The sequence below is a fragment of the Apis dorsata genome, unplaced genomic scaffold, assembly GCF_000469605.1.
Source record: "Apis dorsata unplaced genomic scaffold, Apis dorsata 1.3 scaffold_935, whole genome shotgun sequence".
Lineage (NCBI taxonomy): Eukaryota > Metazoa > Arthropoda > Insecta > Hymenoptera > Apidae > Apis > Apis dorsata.
Window position 1 is genome coordinate 583,446 of NW_006264045.1, and position 26,099 is coordinate 609,544.

Here is a 26,099-nt window from a genome sequence, read left to right on the forward strand (position 1 = left end):
TTAATTTCGACACTCTTGTCTATCATTATGAATTTAATTACTCTCCATCTTGAAATGGAAATAACTAGCGCACAAACTCTCTTAATCATTTCCACAAATCGATAACGTTTAAGTTATGTGCGAGTTACGACGATGCAAACTCTCCCATGGGATCAATGGGTCATTGCCCCATGAATACAGCATCAGTGTTGGTCAGCAGGAAATAGTATGGACTGTATGACCCGGTATAGAAAGTATTACTTGATTCTTGTCATAAAATAAATAATAAATAATAATAAGATTTTTTCACAAACAACGAGAGAGAGAGAAATCGTCCTTTTCTATATAATAAAATCATATAAAATAAAATTGTGAAATATGAAAATCCCTTCTTAATTCGTATATATCTCGATCGCATTTCTCATTTACGTAAAATTCAATCTTAATCTGCAAAGATAATATAGAAACAAAAACTTACAATCAGTATTAAACAAATTTTTATGACGTTTAATTGATTTTATTTGAAAGATTTACGCTTGATGAATTTTTGAGATTTTTATTTAGTGATGAGTTTTAAGTAAATCTATGATATATATTTTTCTATAATAAATTTTTTATATATAAAAAAATTTATAAATATTTACATTAATTACCTGATAGAAAAATTTATATATGAAATTAAAAATATTATATTATATTAAAAAAATATAAAAATAAAAATTTAATCATATGTATTTGATTTTTCATAATATGGAATACCATAACCAACATGAATCGTTTACAGGAAATAATAAAACGATTGATCTACAATGATATTGGAGATATTGATTAAATTCTAGAAACGTTTCCGGATCGATAGATATGTTTCAAAAATTGTATATCATTAATACAATAAATAATTTGTATTTGTAAATAATTATGGCGGCGTTTTTATCAGAACATACAAGATATAGACGAAAGTTATATAAGCAGAGATGAGTAAAGTTATTATATTATAAAGATGATTTCTTGTAAAACGATAGAAGGAAAAAAATGTAGAATAAAATTTTTTCGCTAAAGAAATTCACTATTTTTTGAAAAAATAAAATTTGAAAATTGTTCAACTGCAAATTGGCTAATTTTCAATTGGATATAAATGAATGATCAATAGGAGATTATACTATATATATAATGTAAAATTAATTTTATTATGTTTAAAAATTAGTTTTCAAAAATATGAATTTTATATTAATAAAATTATATAACTTTGACTCTATATGTTCAATTTTAATTTTTTCAAAAATAAAATAATTTAAACGATAAAATTTTATTTTACATTTTTTGCTTATTTTTTATGTATTTTTTTGTGTATAATAACTTTTTGTCGAAATTTACTTATCTCCAATCGAAAAGTCAATTTCGCTTATATTTAAAAAATTTTCAAACTTGATTTTTTTCAAACGGATAAAAAAATTGTATTTTATTTTTTTCTTATCTCTTCACAAAGAAATATCTTATGCCCATTTGTATGTAACTTTCGGCTTCTATATATATATATTTATTTTTCTATATATATATTTAATAATGTCAAAGAAAAACATTGGTTCGAAGTAACAAATATTGTGATAGATAAAATATTCTTTTTAAAATCATTGATGATTTTTTAAATAGAATTACATATTTTTATTAGTGCAATATTCAAAATCCAATGACTTATGTAAAATATAATCTTGAGTAAAAAAAAAATTCATAAAAATTGGTCAAATTATAATAAAAAGATTATTGAAAACAATTTATTTTAAAAATGTTTAAAATAATTTTTATCGATTCCAATACATTCTGTATTTTTTTCAATAATTGATTTTGATTATTCTCTTTTGAGTGACTTAATATTATCTATTCTAAAATTATCGAATTATATCATTGAAAGTTTTATTTAGAAAGATGATTTTTCTTACAATCAGAATCTTTCTAAATATAATGGTATATAGAATACAGAATTCTTTATAGCATCACGATAAATTCAAATCAAATTAATTTTAATTATTTCTGTTTCACTATAAAATAATATTGTTTGACAGAAATAATACAATCTAATTCAAACGAATTATAATGAATATTTAATTTGAAACGAAATTTATGTCAGTGTTTATAATTTATAAGAAATATTATATATTATAATAGAGGTTACAAAAAATGTATTTACTAATATTAAGAATAGATAATAGTTTATTATAATATTTTCTATAAATAAATGTAGTAAAATTATGGATAAATTATTATTATTAAAATAAATTTTTCTTTAGATAATCTTTTTATCATAATAATAATAATAATAATCATAATAATCATAATAATCATAATAATAATTTCATCATAATAATTGTTTCATTAATAATCAATTACTTTATTTTTATGAATTGTATTAAATTCAAGGTTATATGAAAATCATAATATTATAATATTATAATTGGATTTGTTTTGATCTGAGTTATCAACAATCTTGAAAATAATAAATAAAAATCATAATTTTATTTTAAAAAAATCGATGATTTTGAAAAATTTAGTTTCTTTTAAAATTATTAAATTTTTATAATATTTCGTTAGGAAAAAAATACCAAAAAAGAAAATAATAGCTCTATACAAATAATTCCAAAAATAAAAGAAAACTTTCTCAATGAAACAACAAAACAGAAAAAAGTACAATAATTCTAATATACTATAAACTTTCAGAATCATGATTTTTAAATTTGCTTAAGTAGAAGATGAGATTTTTTTTTTAAATTAATTTGCAGATTTTAAGTTTGTGAATTATTACATCCGATTTGCATTTTCCAAATTTGCATATCGTTTATCACACTAAGATCGATCGAAAAATTTATCATGTTCTTCAAAATCATCTCGAATGAATTTTTAGATGCAAATCTTGGCCTACATTCTTTAAACATTACATTGATAATAGAAATGGAGATAATTTATGTTTTATACGCATGATAGAAAAAGATGATGAATTATATAACTTGAGAAATGATACTGATGATGTATTATATACTTTTTTACAAATATCTTCTATTTTAAGATTTCATATTTTATGTACAATGTATTGATTAGCATTGATATAATTTTTATTCTATTTAATAATTTATCTTTTTTAAAAGAAAACATTGAATATTTTTATTTAGTAATTTTATTCTTTTATTTCTATAGAAATATACTAATAAGTTTTGAGAATTATTTAATGATAATAGTCTACACTAAATTTATATTTCATGGATATTTTACGATATGATAATACCCGCTTATATGTTACTAAAACGAAATAAATTTAAAACAGTACATTTATTTTCAACCGACCTACTCTTCGAACATTATATCTTCGAATATTATTTATTATTTTAATATGGTATAGTCTGAAAGAATAGTACTTGAAAAAATAGGATGGAATAAGAAATTTCTTTGCTTGAATGATATAATAATAAAAGTAAATTTAAAATTGATTCTATTTATTAGATTGTTTAAAAAAAATATAAATATTAAAATTATTTTCAAAAATAAGTTTTTAATATTTTAAACATATCTTGTGAATATAACATATCTTTTATTTTTTATTTAAAAGAAAGATTTAAATAAAAAATAAAACATAAGATTTACAGAAGTTTTGTTATTCATATCCTGCTTTCTGATATTTTCTTTTCCTTTTTGCGGTTTTCATTGAATGATATTTTATTTTATAAATGACAGTTATAAAAAAAAAACAACATAAATTTAATTACTAAAATGTATTAATAATTAAAAATGATTTAATAAAATTTTTCTATAAATATACGAAATATCTCATTTGAAATGAATCATACAATTATTAATTACAATTAAAATAATTATCTTCTAAATTATTGAAAAAAATGTTTCAAATAAATTTTATTCATTCCCATAAAATTATTTCATTTTATGGGATATTATTTTGTAATAAAAAATTTTATTTAAATGAATGCCCTCATGATTTTAAGATGACTATTTTTAAAGAACCAATATTCCTTTTGAAATGAAGTAATTTTTATTTGAAACATTTTTTTCAATGTCGAATAGTTTAAACAATTGCACGTTTATTTTAAATGACATTGAAATGATAATAAAACTATATAATTTTATAGATTGTACTAAAACAGCAGATATAGAATAATAATGATTAGAAGACCTTCATAAAACATTTCATTAATTATCAAATTATCAAAATGAGACTAAACTATTTCGTAGAAAAGAAAGTATTCGAAATATGTATATAATAATATTATCATATAATATATAAATATATGAATATATATATATTATTATTTATAATATTATTTTTATGTATAATAGCATTATTTTTTATTTTTTAAAAACGTGATTTAAAGTTGAAAGATAAAAATTTATTTATAATTTTCAATATTAAAAAAATAATTTTACCATATGAAAAAAATATATTTAAAAGGATTATTTTTTTTTAGTTAAAATGAAAACAAGGAAGAAAAATAGATCAATGGAATGAAATAGTTTTCGAGGTAAGAAATAAAGCCTGTAATTTTTAAACTCATATGAAATCAACAAAATAATGACTTAATCTCTCCTTTCTCTTTCTTTTCCCTTTTTCTTCCAATTTCACGTGAATTATGTTTTAATTTGAATAAAATTGAATAAAAAACATATCTAGGGAAAAAGTGATTAATTTGATGTAAAAAGATCGTAAGATAATTCAAATATTCAAAAATCTAAAAACTTTTGCTGTTTCTTTCAAACAAGAAGAAAATAAAATTATTTTTATCTCTTCATTAATTTGTTCATAGCTTTATAATAATAATTATTTACAATGAGTCATTATAAAATATCCATAAAATTTATTTGTTGCTAGACATTAAAATTTATTCAAAAAAGCGAAACTTTTTATTGCTTTTTATAACTTTTTAATAAGATGGCATAAAATTTAAATATTTATTATAAGTACAAATAAATAAGAGATCTAATGTACAATTTTGAAAAAAATAAAGATTTATTTTTTTGTTAAATATTTTTGATAATTTTTATTATTATACAATTTATTAACAGCATATTATACAATTTTATTGGCAAATATTATTTGATTCTGTTAATCTAAATATTAATGTTTCTATATATCAATTACATCAAGATTTAATGTTATTTTAAGATCATAGATGATCGAACTCATTTACGAACATCAATTAGGAATCATGCAATTATAAAATCAGAAATATATCGTGCTATTTTAAAAAAGATCTATAATAATTTCTATCTATAATAGTATCTATAATAATTTTAATTTTTTATATCTAGAAATTTTTTTAAAATTTTAACTATTATAATTTGTAGCTGTTCAAAATAAATCAATTTTTTTTATTAATTTTTTTTATAGATTATCGGAAATTTTTTAAAAATTGTATCATTTTGCTGAATATTATCGCATAACATACTATAAATAAAATGAAATAAGTAAAATGAAATAAAATAATAAAGTTTTTATTTTCATATAGCTATATAATTCGAACTGAATAATGCATCTTAAATAAGCAAATTGTTTTAAAAACAAATTGTTGTGGAATCGAATAAAAAACGAGTAAGTTATTTTTAATGTAAATATATCACAAAATTTCTGTAAACATATACAACATCGGATACATATCTTCAAGCATATATTTAAAAAAAAAATATCATAAGAAATAATTTATAAATAAATTATCAAAAAATAATTTATAAATAAATTTATAAATGAATGAATATTTTGTGCTAGCTTTTTATATACTAGATTTTAAATTTTGCTAAAAGCGGTTAATAATGATTACAATAATGTTTGAATCATAAAACGTCGAAAGAATTCTTTGAATTTTAGACAGGAATGATGATTTGTTTCAATTATATCAGAGAGTTATTTGGTTACGCAATAAAGTTACGTAAAACAACTAAAAAAATGTATCTTAATTATACTCGAGAATATAGCTCGTTAATTTTAAATAAAAATAAATGTATCTATAATAATATATCTATAAATAAACAAATAAAATATTTATTGAAGTATTTGATAAAAATAGAAATCAATAATAATTCTTTATAAAAGCAATTCTACTTTTTAAATCTATTTTTAAGTTACAAAAAATAATTTCTTTATAATTCATAAAAAGAAAAAATTTTATATATCTAAAAAAAAAAGCTTCACGTTATTACATTCTCTTGTAAAAATAAAATTATCTTATACGACAATTCATGAATTCAATGAATTCTTGATGTAAAAATCACCGTTGTACTTTTTGATTGTTTATAGAATTTATAAAATACTGTAATATCAGATAAAATCGGTGAATTGAAATTTTAAATAGCACATTTCCGGTATAATAAAATGACCGATTAATAAGGTTATCGTGATATCTCCACGATAAATGAAACCGTGCTTCGTGGCACGTAAATCGTAAATTAATTATGTAACGAGGAATCATTGTAAAAAGAGAAGGTCAAATTATTTCTTTTTAATTTTTTATAACTATCTATTATTCATGAGCATATATTTTATATTTTCTACATTTTATAAAAAGAATCACAATAAAAATAATCTGATGATATTGCACCTTTTTGCACAATATTACTTTTTTTTTACTTTAAATGAGAATGCAGATTTTGCATTTCAAATGAATTATAATGTAAAAATTTTCCGTGAAAAAAAAAAAAATTTATTCATCATTTCGAATATTGATAATCATTAGATCATTATTTATTTATTTATATATTTATACTTTTTTTGAATTAGTTTATAATAATATATATAAATAATTGGTAATTATACTTTGTAGATATTTTAAAGTAACATTAAAATAATTTTATGAATTAAATAAACGTTTAGAATTTATTATGAATTATAGAATTTTATATTTATATATAATTATAATCTAGTATATATGATCTTATATTTATCTATCTAGATCTAGATTATTTATAAATAGTAAACCTATTATTTGAACAGTTTTAAAATAGATTGAAAAAAGGAGAAAAATTAATATATTTCATGAAATATTTAAAGTTACCTTATAAAATATATCATTTTATAGCATATATACGTTTTAAGTGGAAAGATTAAAAGATAAAATGATAAATTATATAAATATTATTAATATCATTTGTTCTAGATATAAACAACTCTCTATTATACTATTCTAAATTATTGAAAAAATTATTTTATTTATTTATTTTTTATAATTTGCTCTTCAATATCAAAAATTGCAATATTATCATTTTAATAATATAATATATTAATATTAATAAAATATAATATCAAAAATACTCGAATCAGTTCAAATTTCACAGAAATTAGTACAAATCTTACACAGAATGATTAAAAAGAATTCCGATAATATTCCAATTCGACTAACACAAAAAAATCAAGGATAAAATATACAAAAAAAATTTATCACGTCTTTTCTATTTCGATATTATCAAAAGAATAAAATCGCAATCACATATATAATAAGTGAAAAATTAAAACTAAGATTTTAAAAATTATCATGATTTTTGACGGAAACAAATTAACGAAATCCATCGCAATGAATCGAAAGAAAGAAAGTTCGTCACGAAAACGATATTAGTTTCACCTACTAACACAATTAACATTTGAAATGATGCTCGTTTTCGCGAGATGCACACTACTTTCATCCACGCCCAGAAATATCCTGACCTTAACTAACGCGCTATTCTATGCGGTCCTCTTCGCGCATTTGACCGCGAGCTTCTATTTTCGCGAACGGTCACACGAGTGGCATCGCCTCGTTCCTCGACACTAATTCCACTGTAGAAACGAGAGTCGACACTTTAACGACTTGGCGATTTCGATCGATTTTCGAACAAACTACGAAAGTGAAAGCGCTACTGGATTCGACGTTCTTCTTAAAAAGATAAAATTAGAAAATAAATCGGCGTTCTCATTGCGTTGTCATTGAACGATAAACAAATCGACCGTTCAATGATCGATTCAATATAAATTCAATATAAAAATCGATGATTTAATTAATGGATGAGGCTAAAAGGGATAGTATAAGAAAATGCAATGGAAATGGAATAGGAAATTAATTTATTCAAATCTTCATTCAAATCGTAGATGAAGCGTTTGATAAAGATTCACTTCAATTTGGGACAGATTTTTTTTCATTAATCGCTCTCTTACACGATTAATTGGATTAATTTGTGATTGTTCTTAATTAAAAAAGTTAATAAATGTATCAAAATTAAGAAAAAATAATGTTTTCATAATTATATAGTACAATGTGTATGTATTTTTTTTTAAACAAATTAATTTTTTTCAAATTTTAATATTAAATCATTTCATAAGTTTATTTCACGAAATCTTACAAAATTTTATATAATGAATTGTTTAATAATAAATTTTTAATTTAGACATACATATGCTGTTATATTTGGGACAGAGATTATAGATTAAAAGAAACAAATAATAATATTTAAGTCTTGCAAATCGAAAATTAAATACACAAAATATACAAATAAAATTATTTAAATTTTGATGAATTTTGATTAAACGTTATTATACCTATCATTTTCTATAGATATACATATATTGCATTCTTAAATTATTATTTGGCTTCAACATTAGCTGATGAATGTTTGACAATATTAATATAATAAAAAATGATTACGATATATATATTTTAGTAGACCACACAAATTTTGCATACTTTATCTTTATGAGAAAGATAGAAAAAGATTGTAAAACAATAAAGTATTTTTTTATAGCAATTATATATGTTTCTCAATGGCTTTAAATACCACATAAAAAACATACAACAGTAAAAAAGATATAAATTCATGACACTAATATTTAGAAATTTAGAATTATAAAATCACTAGATTAAAACATTAGAATTACTAAATTTTCTACACTTTAATAGTAAAAAAGAATATTTATTTAACCTATAAATAGAATATCTATACTAAAATTTATATTACGGTATATGTAAGTTTAAATATAATATTACTTAAACACAAATATTAAGTATTAATATAAAATTTTATGATATAACTTAATATAAAATATTAAATATTAATATAAAAATAATCATATAAAAATCTAGAAAAATAACTTATTTAATTTATATTATTTATAAATTAAATTATATTTTTTAAAACTTGTTGTGAAATGTAATTAATTATTAAATTTTTATTATACATATATCGTGCAAAAAATTTTTTTTTCAATGTTATTGAAAAATCTGATTGCCATATAATATTGTATTATTTTTTCTATTCTTTATATATTATGCCAAAATAATTAACAAAAAGTAATACATAAATAAAATAATTTTTATTCGTAAATGAATGAATTTATTAAAAGAAAAATATTTTAAACGAAAAAAGATATATTAAAAGATATACTATAAAGATATATTATAAAAAAGAAATAATATTTTGCATATCACAGCATGATTTTATATCAATATCATAATTTGAAAATTTTTTTATTTAGCACTTATATATTTTAATGTTTACATTACAATAACAACCATATGTTATAATTATAAATTGCTGATAACGCTACTTCTTCAAAATATAACATGATCTTATGTTAATATGATAATCTGTAAAATTTATTTCTTTTCTATGTATTTCAATATGCATCGCAATATTTAATTTATCATTAATAATTATAATATTATTTTTTTTATATGATATAATTTTTAATATAAGGGAAAGATTATGATTTGAAAAAAGATTGATTCAAATTAAACTAATATATTTTGCCAAATAAATTTTAAATCATCTAAAAAAATTCCTACATATTTAAATGTATATAATAATTGGTTGATTTATATATATTATCACAAAAAAATAATTAATTAAACAGAAATGTCCCATTTAAATCAATCCACTCGAATATCTGTCAAATTATTTATAATATAAAAACATATTGTTTCAAATAAAAATTTAATAATTTCAAAAGTACATAATAATTTAACATAATTAATTTTTTTGTGAACAAATTTTTTTTTAAACTTTATAACATAATAAAATATATATATATTATAAATATATAATAAAATATATATAATTATATTTCTTCTTATTATGTTATTGAATACAGCTTCACAATTCCTATGAAAAAGATCTTGATATATAACATAAATTTAGATTTTATTTATAAACTATTAATTTAAAAGATATTTTAATTTCAATATTGTATATATAATTGTATTAAAATCAATGTTTAAATATATATTTTTCAATTTATAGAAATTCAAGAAATCAAGATACAGAAATGTATTATTTTAAATCTAGTAACATTTCTCAACATTTCCCTAGAAATTTATTAAGCAAAATTATGAATGTAATTTCATTATCATGATAGTATATTCGTTCGTTATCATCATATGGTTCCAAGTTTACATAACTATAATTACAGGATAAGAAGAAATTCTAGGAAAAATTCTATCGAATTTTCTCCAAGATTATCAGATCCGACAATCTTATATTTCTTCTTATGAATATTTAAAAAATATAGAATATAAAATGTAAAAAATGTATAATATATATATTTAACAAATTTGAAACAGAAGATTATTTAAAAATAAAAAAATTTCTACAAAAATATTAGAAAGAATTGATCGTTTAAAAATAAAAATATAATAAATCTCTATATCCAAGCTGAAGAATATACATATGAACATTTAAGAAAGTATTATAATTTTAATTATATTAATTATATTAATAATTTATAAATTCAGATCCAAATAATTCCTGAATAATAATAATATCAAATAGTTTTATACTAATATTTTAATATTTTTTATAGAAAATGTTGACTACATTCAACAGCAATAATCAAAAATATTCATTTAATTTGAAAAAATAAAAATATACTTTATATATCCCATCCACAAAAAAGTAATTATATCAAATTGGATATCTCTTGAAAGTGAATTTTGAATATTTGAAATATTTTCTTATATTATCAATAATTTAATAAGTATTCGATAAGTATATTAATAAGTATTTATTTATAGATTTAAATAAAATACTCTTTAGATATTTTCAGGAATACAATCATTTTTCTGAAAACTCTTTGATTGATCGCTAATAATGACGGTATAACAGATAATTAAAACTAATGATTCAAAGCTATCATGGCATGACTATCAAAGGAATACGACAGTAATGAAACAGGGAAAGAGAAACGACAAGATGGAACGATCGTGGATATTAATGGACAGACTGTGATGTTGGATTATGCCAAGGAATCGCGTCGCTTGATAAGGCTGAACTCCATTTAAAGCCCGTTGAATTCGCAACGGCGAGTCGTGGTTGCTTAGGTAAACCAAAGTGGTTCTACCTTTCGCTTAACCTTTTCTTCATTCTCGTTACTTTCACATACGATCACCGACCCTCATTCCCGGTGACAAAACGTTATTCTATTTAAAGATCAGTCCGGTTATCGATCTAGACGGGTAACTGTATCGAAGAATGTCTGCACGTGGGCGGTTTAAAAAAGTTTTTTCAACGTGGCAACAAAGTGATTGAATTAAGCATTGACGTAATGTGCCTGTTAAAATAAACGTTTCGTAAAGATAACGATTGATGGATGGAAGAGAAAGGTGACAGATGTGTTGTTTAAAAAAAAAAAAAATGGATAACTTTCGATCATTTTATAAAGAAAGAGTCATTCTTCATTCTTTAGAAAATGTAAGAACAGAAAAGGATATAAATATAAAATATATTTATGTTGAGAATAATTTAGCTTTAATGTATTATTATTTATTTGATTTTGTAATTCTTTTGTAATTTTTTTATTCCGTAAACTTTCTTAGAGTTATATATATATATAGTATAATCAAATAATTAAATAGATTATTAGAATTTTTGTCATCTGATCCAATTCTGGTAATATTTTTTAAAATATATAATAATCATATGATAATCGATAAAAAAAATAATTGCAAAAATAAAAATTCAAAATGAGACGAATTCGCTTTAACGAAATTATCAGATTACTTGTTATTTGACTATCTTTACTTTTAATTATAAAAATTATATATACATTTATATACACGAGAAAGGTATGTTAAGAAAAATATTACGCAAGATTTAAAGGAGATATTCAATTAAATACGAAAATATTGATTCCACAATAATTATAAAGTTTCTCTTTTCCTTTCATAGTCACTTATCCTTTCTCTAACATCCTCGACGAATCATTACTTTTTTTTCACGCCAAGAAAATGAACGTCTCTTTCCAATCTTGGCTTAAGGAAAGAAGAATCGAGCATTAACCAGGAGTCGCTCATTATTGTATGCACGATGCCAATTATATAGTAATCAGGCAAGGAATATCGAAAAAGCTTTCACTGGATAATCTTCTCAACTTCCGGTTAACACAGTGACACTTTTTCTTACCGCTACGTTCTACTTGAATATATAATGTATGCATATATCGAAAGACCAACTTTGCGTTTCCGGTGCAACGTACACGAGGAATTTTAAACAAGTGCAAACTAAACAAAAGGACGAAGCACTTTCGGTGTTTTAAATAGTGCACGAACACGATTTATAATATGCGATAAACGATTGGCGGTGGTCGAGGACTACAGGACATTAAATAATGCGTGGAAGACAAATTATCGGTAGTGTGATTAATCTATACAGTACATTGAACATCAGATTGAACAGGATCGTTCAACAATTGTTAGCATTTCGATATTTCACTATTGCTTTATCCGAAAGAGTTTGTTTGTTTAGAGGATATGGAATGTGGCGGCGAAGTTAAATAATTTTAATAATTTTCGAATTTTAGATAATTTAATAATTTAAGAAAATACTTTTATTAATTAATTAATAAAAAATATATTATAATTTTTTTTGCATAAATATTCGAGTTTTAAATTATTGCAATATAATGGTAAATTGCGATATAACATGTATTATCCCGAAATAGACGGTACTAATAAATATAATATCTATCTTAACGTAAAATAAAAATTTTTAGTCATAATAAAAACTGAAACATCTGAATTGATATATTTTTGCAATTGTTTGCAATTTTGATTACTACATGTAATAAATGTAAATCGAGATAAATGACATATATAAATAACTTATCTTAAGAGGAAAATTTTTAATCGCAGTAAGATCTGAATTATTTTTTTGCAGCTGTATAATTATAATAATTTTATGAAAATCTGGTCTTTTTATCATTTTGATATAATTTGATTTATATTATTTAATATATTATATTTTTAATATATTATTATTATTAAAAAAAAAATATTTATAAAGAAGCAAAATCAGAACCTGCAGCAAAATCTAATAAAATAAAAGAAATTTGATGGAAATAATTATGAAATATTTTATAATTTTATCATGATTGAAAATATAAATACAAAATCAAAATCATAAAAAATTAAATTTATTATACAAAAAAAAATAATTCCTAACGAATACATTCAGAAAAAAGTAAATAACAAAATAATAAAATATGTTATTCAAATCTTAATATTATTTATCTTTTCCTTTTTTTTTATATATTACATAGAAGATTGTAACAAACAACATATTATTTCATTCTATCGAGCAAAACGATTAATCGATCAAAAATTCTTCGTTAATCTTCGATGAAAAATCAGAAAAATATTATAATCTTATGTAAAGTTCCCTGAACATGACGTATTCTTAGACGTTGAAACAATAAAAGGTTATACGTACATCGTATAGGATATAAAAATGTTATTTCAAAGTAAGTCAGTTACGTAATCGTTCAACGGCGTGATCGGTAGTTTCAAGTTAATTAATTCAACGATTCAGAGAAGTTGAAACGGTTGGAATATTCGCGAATGTTATTAATAAAAGTTGATAAGTATACGATGAACACGAAAAACACGACCAGTTAGTTAAGCATCGTTCGTAACAGCTGTTCTCTGAATAAACACATGAACATGTGTGTGTGTATGTATTCTGCTCGGTAATTGAAAATGTGTGAAGATCATTTTAGCAGCGGTTTAGTGATAAATTATAACCGATACATCCACCTTGAGAGTTTGTCTGAGTTGTTATTTATCAGAATTAATCAAATTATTGATAAATTGGAAGATGATATAAACTAAAAGAGATTTAATTCACCATTCGGTAAATTATGAATATTATATAAAGAATATTATATAAAAATTGAATTTATGAATTTATGAATATATGTTTGCGAATACAAAGAAATATTTTTTTTTCTTTAATATTATTTCGTTTTATTTGCGTATTTAATAAAAATATAACTATATGCGATTTGAATATCATTTTTGACTTGGAATAAAAATTGTTTTTTATAATATTTGTTCTAAGAATTTAACGTAATAAACACGTCTCTTGCTTATTATTATGAAAAGATATACAATATAAGTTTTAAATAATGATATGGATTCAAAAATAAATAAGAATTTTTAGAGAAAATATCGTATCATAATCAAATATTATTTCGCTTATTTCAAAAATATTTTTTATATTAAGAATATTTTGATGTTCTCTTGAATAAATATAAATCAGAAAATAATATTTTTGCTGACTTAAGAAGTTTTATTTCTATCGATCAATGTAAGCTGTTGATAACCTATGACACAGAGAAGTTGTTTTGATATAAATAAATTTTATATTATCAATTTTAAATGCATACAAAAAAATATGAATGTTTAAAAAATTTTTAATGAAATTTTAAAATAAACGAGAAGTATTTAAAAAATTAAGAAACTCGGAGCAAAAATTTCGTGAAATTTTTTTATGAGATTATATCTTCACACAGAAAATAGTAAGTAGTAAATATATTTAGATAAAAGAAAAAGTTTAACCTTTTCCGTAGTGAAACATATCGATCGCAACCTTCTTCTGAATTTTAGGTAAATAAATGAAACTATTATTTAGAAAGTAAACTAACAAGACATACGATATGATGCCTAAATGTAAATAGGTTTTTATCGGTTTACATAAATATACATATTTTCAGTACTATGTTCTCTCGCTTGTAAATATCTTATCATGAATATATTATCATAGATATACATATATGTTTAAAAAGTACCTGCTATAAAAAAATGATGATTTTTAAAAGAATTTTTCTCCATTATTAAACATTTCATATAAAAAAATATGTGTGAATTAATATTCTTAGAAAAAAATCAAAATTTATAATTTTTTTTTTAATTATTTAGTATTTTTTAATTATCGAGTATTAATTAATAGAAACGATTTATAGTTGAATAGAAAAAAAAAGAATATGAGATAGTTTTTGTGTTTTCTTTTATTTAGAAATTTTGAAAAAGCTATATACAAATAAATCAAACAAATAACTTTAAAAAATTTTATAATAAAATATGTTATATAAACATGTTATAAATAAGAAATATAAATTTTGTATTATTTTTAAATTAAAATATTTTTTATTTTTAAATTAGACATTTTGAAATTCGAATAATAGAGAAATTATGTTATAAAATTATGAATATATATAAAATTATTAATAAATAATAACAATAACACATAAAATTTTTTAATAACAAAATTCTTAAATATTATAACATATTCATTATATTTGTTCTTTAATAATCATGAAAATTTCATTCTACAGAATCGCAATACTCATAATTAAAACAAGTATTGGATTCATAGTTTCAAATTGCAAATTTCTTTTTTTAGTATTTGGCATCTAATCCAATAATTGAAATCTATTTAATTATTTATTAATATCAAGCATTTTATATTATTATATATAATTTCTTATCATATATCATAATCAAAAACACAAAATAATTCAAATCGCTATTACTATTCTGAAATAATAATTACTATATAATAATATATATTCTTTAGGTAAAAATTGCAAAAAAATTTAAACTAAATTCATTGAAGTATATATACCCAAAAAATGTCTTTCACAGCAGAACAAAACATCATTAAATAAAAAAATAATAATAAAAAACAAAAAACACAACTATTATAAAAGATTATTTTGATATTTATTTTAATTTTTATTTTAATTTTTAATTATTATTAAAAATCTTATTACATATATGTAGTATGTACTATATATATATAATATATGTACTACATATATTACTACATATAAATTAAAATCATGATAAAATCTTACATTTCTATTATATTATGATAGAAAAAATAAATATAATAATATTTTTCTAAATCAGCATCTAGATTGAAAATTAAAAAATAATTTTTAATTTTTTTGAAAAATTGTGGATAATTCTAATTTAATAATTTCTCCTAATATCGCACTAGTTTGTTTTTTCTTTTTAAAATCTTTATTAAAAAAAAATTTTAATCGGTGAAAAAAATATTATACTTTTACAATTTTTGCACTTTCAAATGACATAATATATTCCATAAATATGAAGAAAATATTAATGATAAATATAATAGAATAAATATAATAATAAATAGAATATAAATATGTTTATAGAATATAAATATGTTTGTTTATTGTTTATCATTTATTAGAATATTATTCTAATATTATTATTTATTAACATTTATCTTACATATTTTGTATATTAACATTGAATGTTTAACATTGAATAATTAACTGTAAAAATCACTTTAGGAAATAAATGCATATTTATAAAATATCATTTTTTACTATATTTACGAAATAGTAAATATAAAAAATAATTTTTTCTAATATTCTTATCAACTTTATCATATAATACTGCTTTTTTTTTTACAAAATCGAATTATTTATTATTTATTAATATTTATCTTATATTTTGTATATTAACATTGAATGTTTAACATTGAATAATTAAAAATCATTTTAGGAAATAAATGAATATAAAATATCGTTTTTTACTATATTTACAAAAAAATAGTAAATATAAAAAATAATTTTTTTCTTAATAATATTCTTATCAATTTTATCTGTTTAATACTGCCCTTTTTTTTTTTTACAAAATCGAATTTAATTTATCATTATAAGATTTTTTAGATCAAAATATGTCACTTTGAAGTTATTTTTATTATGAATAAAATTTATTATTGAAAATTTCATTCTTTCATTCTATATTTTCATTCTTTTAATTTCCTAATTTCCTACTCCTCCTAAAATAAGTCAGAATGTTTATGAATTTCTTTTGTTTTTTTATCATTAAAAGTAATCAAAAGTAATATAACTTTATAACTTCAAATTTATATTTCAATCTAAAAAATCTTATAATGATAAATCAAATCAACTTTATAGAGGAAAAATAATATAGATATATTCAACTATACAATAATAAAATTAAAAATAATAAATATATTTTTATTCGGAATATATATAATAGGAAAAATAATAAAAAAAAATATAATATTTTCAAGTTTTTTCAATTGAAATTTTGTCTTAGTGATGAAATAAAGTTTTTTTTGAAGAAAAACTAGCATGATATTATTAAACTTGAAAAAATCATTAAGCATTTACTAAAATATTTAATAAATTTATATTTTAAAATAATCAAATCCTGCATTTTTTTATATTTTTTATTATTCGTTACTATTTATTTCGAAACACTCCGTATATAATAATTTGAAGTAAAGATGTTTTAACTTCAATAAATATTGCATACATGTTGTTTCTGAATATTTAGAACAATTAAGGCAATCATAACATAATGATCAAAACATTGCAAAAAATTTCTCTAAATTAAAAAATAACTTCAAAAATAAATATTGACACGCTACAATATAAAATTTTTCCAAAAAGAATATATATAATAATGTGTATAATAATAATAAATGTAAATAATTAATGTGTATAATAAATATATAAATGAAGATATCGATTTGTAAGTTTTTCTTATATTTTCTTGAATAATCGATATATATGTAATTGTATACAATTAACATTATATGTACTTATTATTTATTAAAATTCATTATATTATTCGATAAAAGTCATTATATTATTCGATATTTATAAAAAAAAATCCTTATTGTGATTTATCAATAGTATTTAAATAAATTTTTTTTTGCGCACAATTAATTAGTTATTATGAAAAGTAAGCATTTACAAAATTTAAAATCGAATATCCATCAATTCAAAATATAAACATTATATGCATGAAAAAAAATGTAACATTGACAAAACAATTTGTCAATATAGATAAATATCTCTTAATATTGTGGATTAATAAATGCTAAAAAAAATTGCAAAGAAAATAAGGAAAAAAAAATTGTAAAAATAAAAGTTAAACACACTTGCGATATTATCTTCTTTCTTTTACACATATCCGCCAATTATCAAGAAAATTATTTCTAACGTCATAAACAACTAATATTATCATAAACTTAATACAAAAACATAACTTGTTCAATATCAGTTTGTTTTTTTACAATTCGTTTTTTACAGTTATCGTATGTTCGATGTCATATCAATTTAAAATTCGAAGCCAAATAAATTTCAATGCCAACAATTTAAAATTCAAAACCAAACCATATAGATACATATATAATTATGTATTTATATCATATTCTAATGGATTCTAACAGAATTCGAGCCTTGTACATCATGGTATCGAGAGAACAATGTCGCATCCTACACAATCCGCATCTTGTCTCAGGCGTGTCGACCAATCGATACTCGTGCCATTGCTCCGGAAGTGATCCTTCTGATTCGAGACGATCAGTTAAAATGACGTCATTTCGAACAAAATAAGATTAAGAGAACAATTATCATTTAGGTATATATAATGGAAACATGGGCGCATTAAAGAGCTTCAAAGAGGAAGTATGTTTCATAGTCGACTAATATTGTTACTGTCTTACTCAAAACGAAATATCTCCAAATCGATATACAAATCGACTTTAAGATATAATATTTTTAGATATAATATTCTTCTATATGATATATTGTTTATACAATGCTTGTTAATTATATTTTTTTATTAGTTTTTATAAAAATGAATTTATTACATTGCTCGCGAATATCGAATACATAAAGGTGAAATGATAGTTATTTGTAGTTAGAAATATTCAACGAATTGTAATAGTGTTCAAGAAAAAAAATGTATCACGTGTTTGGAAACACCTTTCGTTCTAAATGAAAAAATACAGCAAATTAATATATTGCAATGATTGGCCAACACCCTAGATCACATATGGACACCCGTTATGCTAATTTAATATATATCATTTTGTATAAATTCACTGCTTATCACAAGCATTTTATATTCTTACCGGTTAACTATGGTACAGCCGACATACATAGTTCATTTATTAGAACAAAATTTTTAGAATCGGTAATGATCGATCAAGTTTTACATTACAACATTACAATGAATATTGAAAATCATTACCGAACACTGTATTGCGAATAAATTTTGCACATTGACATCATTACACGTGGTATTTAGATTCATAACACAATTGTCTACGAACTAGTCGGTTCGCCATAATTCGATGGAATCGATCGAATGTATGCGCTTGTCGAAAAGATTCGAGACTTCCGTTTTAAACCTTTTTCTTTGGGTTAATGACACCCACGACATCAGCGCACGCTCGAAATCGCGTGTGTGAAAGACTATATCGAATAATATATATATATATAATAGCTCTAACGACACATGAATCAGCATGATTTGCACATAAATGCAAGTTTCAAGTTACGTAAGCTTACCTGCATTAAAGGCAGAACCTGGCCAAGATTGACGGATCTGTTCGTTGTTTCTTTTCTGGGTGCCGACTCGTCCTTTGTCTCAATCTTCATTTCCGTCTCTCGGTCTGATAATCGCTTTTCAACATTATGGTTCACTTCCTCCATGATAGAAATAATAATCTCGCAAAATGAAAGCTGATAATCTCACCACTTCTTGTGTCGTCGTAAAAAAGCGAGCAATGTGTCTGAAGTCTAAGTTAATAAGCGATGATCGATCGATTCACTCTCGAACAGAGAAACGGTTCCGGAATGTTCTTACAGCAGAATACTCTTGGAACTCACACTTTTAACTCGATGAAACTCGGACTTACTGTAATGTCACGTGGTCGAACAGGCAAGAAAATCGAGCCAAATAGATGAAACGTTCATATATATATGTATACGCACACGGTAAAGGGAAAATTAGGAAAACTTTTTAACACGACACGTATGTACACGAGTCGTGCTTACGCTCGAGATTTACGATCAAGAAAGTTAATGACGATTACGAAAAGAACAAGACAACCGGCGGGATTCGACACTGCAAGAATCTCGTGCTGCTCCGTCCCGGCGTGATGTCGCCCCACCCGACTCAAGTCGTACGCCGCGTAACTATCCCCACTACTAGCGGAAAGCTGCACGTCTGCCCGAAATCACCCGAAAGCTACCGGCATCGTCGTTTCAACCAGCGCCACCGGCAACGCGGAAAATGCAAACGTTGCCATGCGACACAACGCTTTTCTCGCGAACTAATTTTCGCTCAGTCTTTACCACCGACTGACTAATTAATCTTATCTATATACTGGACACGATAGTATATACGTTCGACGAACCTGGTGAATGCATACAGATGTGTAAGTAATGCAACGGGAGCGCTACGAAGTTTCGATATATTTTACACATAGTAGTTTACTTAAATCTTAAAAATGTTTGAAAAATTTCTAAATACTCAAGATATTATAAAAAAATTTACTTTATTAGTATTTAATTTGAATTGAAAATAAACTTTGTTTTTAATTATATATATATATTAATTATATATAATACTGGTACTGATCGTAAAAATTGTTTTACTAATTCTTATATTTTTTGATAATATTTAAAATATTATCAATCTACAATTAATATTATAGTTATTGAATATTTTTAGAAAATAAATAGAATTAATAAAAAATTTTATTTATCATTTTATTTATTAATTATCATTAATTAAACTAAAACTAAAATCATTTCGATTACCACTTATACAACTATTTACAGATTTTTAGGAATATGAATTATTTGTTATGTTTTATTGCTTAAACATATTATTTTGTATCATATATATTGGATATCTTAGAAAATTAGATCGAATATATAAAAAAAATTTTAAATACTATATAATATAATTACGCAAGAAATTCTATTTATTTAAATTTTTTCTTATCAATATGTAAAAATTCATTATATCACTTATTATAGTAATATAATGCAATCATATTTTTTTTTCGAAGAAAAAAAGAACTTCACCAATATCTTATTTACTGTTTAGTTAAATTTTGTTAAAATATGAATCAATATGCATTAATAATTTTTAAAAAAATCAAAAAAAGTATTTTTTTTTAAATAATATTTTTTAAAAAATTTAAAAAATTTCGCAACATTTGAATAACTTAAGTAATTGTCGAAATACTTATCTTTTTATCAAAGAACGTTTAAGTGACAAAACATTCAAAGAATCACACCATTGAAAGAAATATTATAAGATTTTTAATTAATACATTGAAGAGTCTTTACTTCAAATTATATAATATAAAATAAAATAAGATTAATAAAAATTTGGATAATTTTTATATTTTAAAAGATGCATTAAAATTATGGATTAAGATTGTGATAAAATTACAATTAGATTATTTATTGTGACTATTATGTAAGTATTTATAATAATTGATTCATAAGGAAAAATTAAATATTATACACAGTCATATGTATATTTATAAAGTATTTTATGTTTTTTATATCACTATAGATATATTAATTATCATATAATATAATACAATAATTAATAATTAGATTAAATTAATTTTCCGCCTTTCTTTTTTTTTAAATCAGATAATATGATATAGAAATTTAATTCAATAATTCAAATAAATCATTATTTTATATCTTAAAAATTTTGTCATATAAATCAATGTCAATATTTAGATATCTTATCAATTATCTTTATTTTCAAGATTAAATTTTTATATAAATCATAAAAATAGATTACAAATCATTGTAATTATACATTTATTTCTTTTTCTTAAAAATCAATTGCAAACTTAAAATTTCTCTTTTATTAAAAATTCCTTCGCACAAAAACTAAATAGTTTATGTTCGATAATGCAATATATAATTGTATTTCATAAAAAACATAAGTGACTGATGACATTTCTTATCAATAATTCTTATTCTCTCAAACGCACCTTTCCTAGTGTATTTAAATCATAAGATAGAAAGTATATACATACGTATTAGAAGTGTCGATTAATACCGTTGATTAAGATTTAGTCGACGAAGATGGCACCCTATAATTTTCCCTCGATGAATAAAAAAATCTGACACTTAATCATCCACATCGAAATTCTTTGCCCTATCAGTTCGATTATTTTCAAAAAAAGATTTCCATACAACTAAGAAGAAGTCTTAAGATCATGCTACGTTAATTTTATCAGAATACTTTTTTTTTTCTTTTCTTCAATACGATCGATTTACCATACATTATCATATTAATAAAATATACACTCTCGGTCTATCGAGTAACTTTTTTCATTGAATCGAATATATTTTCCTACAGACAATCCAGCTGTTACACGCCTGCACGCACCGGCTGAACCGAGCGGACAGACACGTTAAATGCCACTGCACCTTCGCTGCATTGCGTATCGGCCTCATAGGTAATCAACTTCGCCCGCTTTTGTACATGGAAATTGCATCCCGCTTCGTAAAACGAACATTCATCGTACAACTCAAAGAAAGTTATTTCTTATTTGCTTTTGCTATTTATTTATTTGATGAAACGTAAATGATTTAATTTTTGAAAGAAATTTGTGATCACTGAATCTGATAAAAATATCATGATTGGAATAATAAAGAATTCATTATTAATGGATATATTGAAGTATGTAATTCTAATAATTATATAATTATAGAATAATTAATTTTTTGATTGAAGAAATACAATCTTTGATAAAAAGTAATTACTTAAAAAAGTAGTTAATGATAAGATTTTAATTTTAATTATTTAGAAAAAATATATTTATATATAACGTAACTAAGTTAAATTTAAATTTCTTTTTGTTTTAGAATTTTCAAGAATGAAAATTCTTTTCTTATCGACTTTGCAACGAAGACAATAACTTTTACTTATTTAAAATATGTAATTATTCAGAAGTTCTTGATAAATGGTAAAATATTCGAGAAATAGAAACTTTGCAAAGTTTCTGAATTCATAAAGCAGGAATGTATTGTTCGGTAGATTATGAAAAATGATTTCATTTTCTCGATGTTTTTTATTTCATCTTTATTATTCACAAAATTAATAAATGCAGTTTATTATTATATAATTTTTTATAAATTTCAAGTAAATATATTTTTTTGAAATTAAAACTGTATAACTAAAATACAATTTGAAAATTAAAATTTTATAATAAATTCATAGAAAAAAAACATATCCTTATAATATTCATAGAAAGAAAAAATAATTACATAATAATATAGAAATAATTCTTTTCTGAAGCAAAAATTATTTTTTTAATAATATTTGGTAATATTAAATTAAAAAATATAAAAATAATTATTTTATTTTATTATATCAAGTTAAATTAATGAATATAACATTCAATATGTCATAAAATATAAATCAATACAGACATAATTTGCCAAATCAAACTCTTGTTTCTAATTTGAATCTTTTTTCTATATCATATGCATAAAAAATATAAGTTTTCTCAATCTGTGTTTATAGTAAAACAAAAAGAAGGAGTATTTTGTTAATATTTCATATTTCTTAAAAATAATCATTTGTTGGCAAATTTTTCTCAAGATTTTATATTTTTATGGATGGAAATAAGTATAAATAAAATAAAAAAAAAACTCTCTTTTATTAATTCCTATTATGTATTCCTAATTAATTATTCCTAATTCCTATTATATATTATATTAGATAAAATATTTTCATTAGTTACTTTTATTATTCGTTGAAATCATTTTGCAATAAGTATCAATAAAAGACAATGAAAAATTTAATTAAAAATTTAGATAAAAAAGTAAATTTTGAAAGCGTTATAAAATATTGTCACTGGTCGATCAGTCCGATGGAATTTTTACGTGAAATCAACATCCGGCTCAGGTGAGAAACAATTATACAATATTAAGTGTGTTACTGCATCGTTTAATAGAAATGTCGTTCCGTTATTATAATTCAAAATAATAAAAATTAACATGATACCAGTCGAACTCGAAACGAAATTGACATCGATTTTCGACCCTGATATATGCATCGAGATTTGATTGAAATTGAATTAATTAATTAATCGATGTTACATGAATCATAAGATCGTGTTAAAATTATGATGTACGTATATATCTCTCACATGTGAACAATTTTGCCAAAAATAAAAGCAACTCAAAGATAAAAGAAATAAAAAAAAAAAAAATAGAAGAGAGGAATAAGAAACAGACTGGTGATAGCAAGGCAAATGAACAATTTGATAAGAACTGGATAATCAACAAGTACAGTCACCTCTTGAGCAAATGCGAACGAACGACTCCGTCGTTTCAAGATTATCAACCGGTTGGATATCGAGGAAAAATTCATAGTGTTTTTTTCAATTCACTGTTATCTAAGAACTTGTTTATGTATCACGGTCTCGGTAATCATTGCGAAGATAATCTCGTTTAAAATAAGAATGGGCTCTGATTAATTCGGATAATTTCGATCATCGAAATCTTCTCGAATAATCATGCTTTTGCAGAGGCATCAATTCATAGGAAAGGTCAGGTTGACATGATCGGGAATCTGTCAACTTTCAATGAATGTGAACGCATCGGCGCCATATGTTAGCGTGCACGAGCCATTGCTCTATTCCTGTAAAAATCAACTAATAAAAAGACAACTCGTCGACCTTCGATATAGTCTATGCCTCCGTGGCGAGTGGCTCTCTTTCCCTCTTTGTCTGTCTGTGTTCTCTACACGGTCGTCCTCTCTTGCTTTGACACGACTCACTTGTCTCTCTTCGTCTTTCTCTCGCCGCCTTTCTCCTTCTTCCTCTTACCGTTCTGTTTCTACGAGCAGTTCACCAGTGTGCACCGTTGCCAACTTTCACGTATCATAATACACAGTGAAAGAATGTGGTTTCCCTTTCAAATTACAAAATACGGTGCGACTGCACATTGCACGCCGTACATTTCCTTCGGTTGATCGCTATTTTCTTTCTTGCCATGATTTCGTGCGTGATTTCGATCTTGACGATCCTTCGAAGAATCCATTTTGATCGAAACTCACGATCATGTATGGGTATATTCAAATTATCCCAATTCTTTTATGTTTATTTGTTTTATTATCTTCTTGATTTTTATATTTTTATAATAACAATTTATGAATCATTTGTGATCTTCAATTTAATAAAAGTTGTTATAAATAAGTTGATTTGACTATTATTGCAAAATATTTTTCAAAAGAATTTTGTCAATGATTTTTTTGATATTTCGTACAATTAATTTTTTATCTAAAATATCAAGTCATATTCATATATTATGAATAGTTCAGATTTAATAAAGGAGATTTTTACGTAATAAATTTTAACTTTCTTTAGTTTCACTTCATACCAATTATTTTCACATAAATTCAATATATTTCAATTCACATATATTTTGCTCTGAATGTAATGTTGATGTTACAAGTTAATAACGAATATAATATATATAATATAAAATTAAATTAAAAATATTGAAATTAAATTTAAAACTAAATTAATAAATTAATAAAAACATCTTAACAGAGAAAAGAAAAGAAATCTTTTGCATTTAAAATATCAATCGATTCAAAGCTCAATTAATCTAATCGATCCACTTTCCGCACAAATTATGATTATCCTGACAATGAGTAACATTTACGAAATATACCATAATCGTGTATATCGATGATTTCTTTCTTCCTCTTTCCTCGTATGAAGTCGCAAAATCGTGTTCTATCAACGAGCCCGGTTTCGCCTTCTCCAAGGATATAGGTCGACCGGTGCAACACCTGAGACTGGAACCTTGATTAAGATATTACGTTGCCACGCATGGTCCACACACGATCGGCTGGTCGATTTTACTTCTAAAGACAGACTTGACCCAGATATTCTGTAAAAACCAGTAGGCACGTCCGTTCTAATTGCGAATATCGATTCGACGGGACTCGCAACCAACTGGCACCGCCGTCGGC

General features: G+C 22.5%; 1 protein-coding gene across 2 annotated transcripts in view; it reads right to left on the reverse strand.

Annotated features, from left to right (window-relative positions):
* Positions 1 to 26,099, reverse strand: part of LOC102679078 (terminal nucleotidyltransferase 5C) — a 243,083-nt gene that overhangs the window by 208,771 nt on the left and 8,213 nt on the right. Inside the window, exons 1-2 of one of the 2 annotated variants that reach the window (XM_006623741.2) lie at positions 20,060 to 20,240; positions 19,634 to 19,982 (exon numbers count right to left, since the gene is read on the reverse strand). In XM_006623741.2, the coding sequence (XP_006623804.1) occupies positions 19,634 to 19,777 (144 nt within the window). In that variant the 5' untranslated portion in view covers positions 19,778 to 19,982; positions 20,060 to 20,240. Of the gene's footprint in view, positions 1 to 19,633; positions 19,983 to 20,059; positions 20,241 to 26,099 lie in introns of those variants that run through there. The other variant, XM_006623742.2, reaches the window with a different exon arrangement.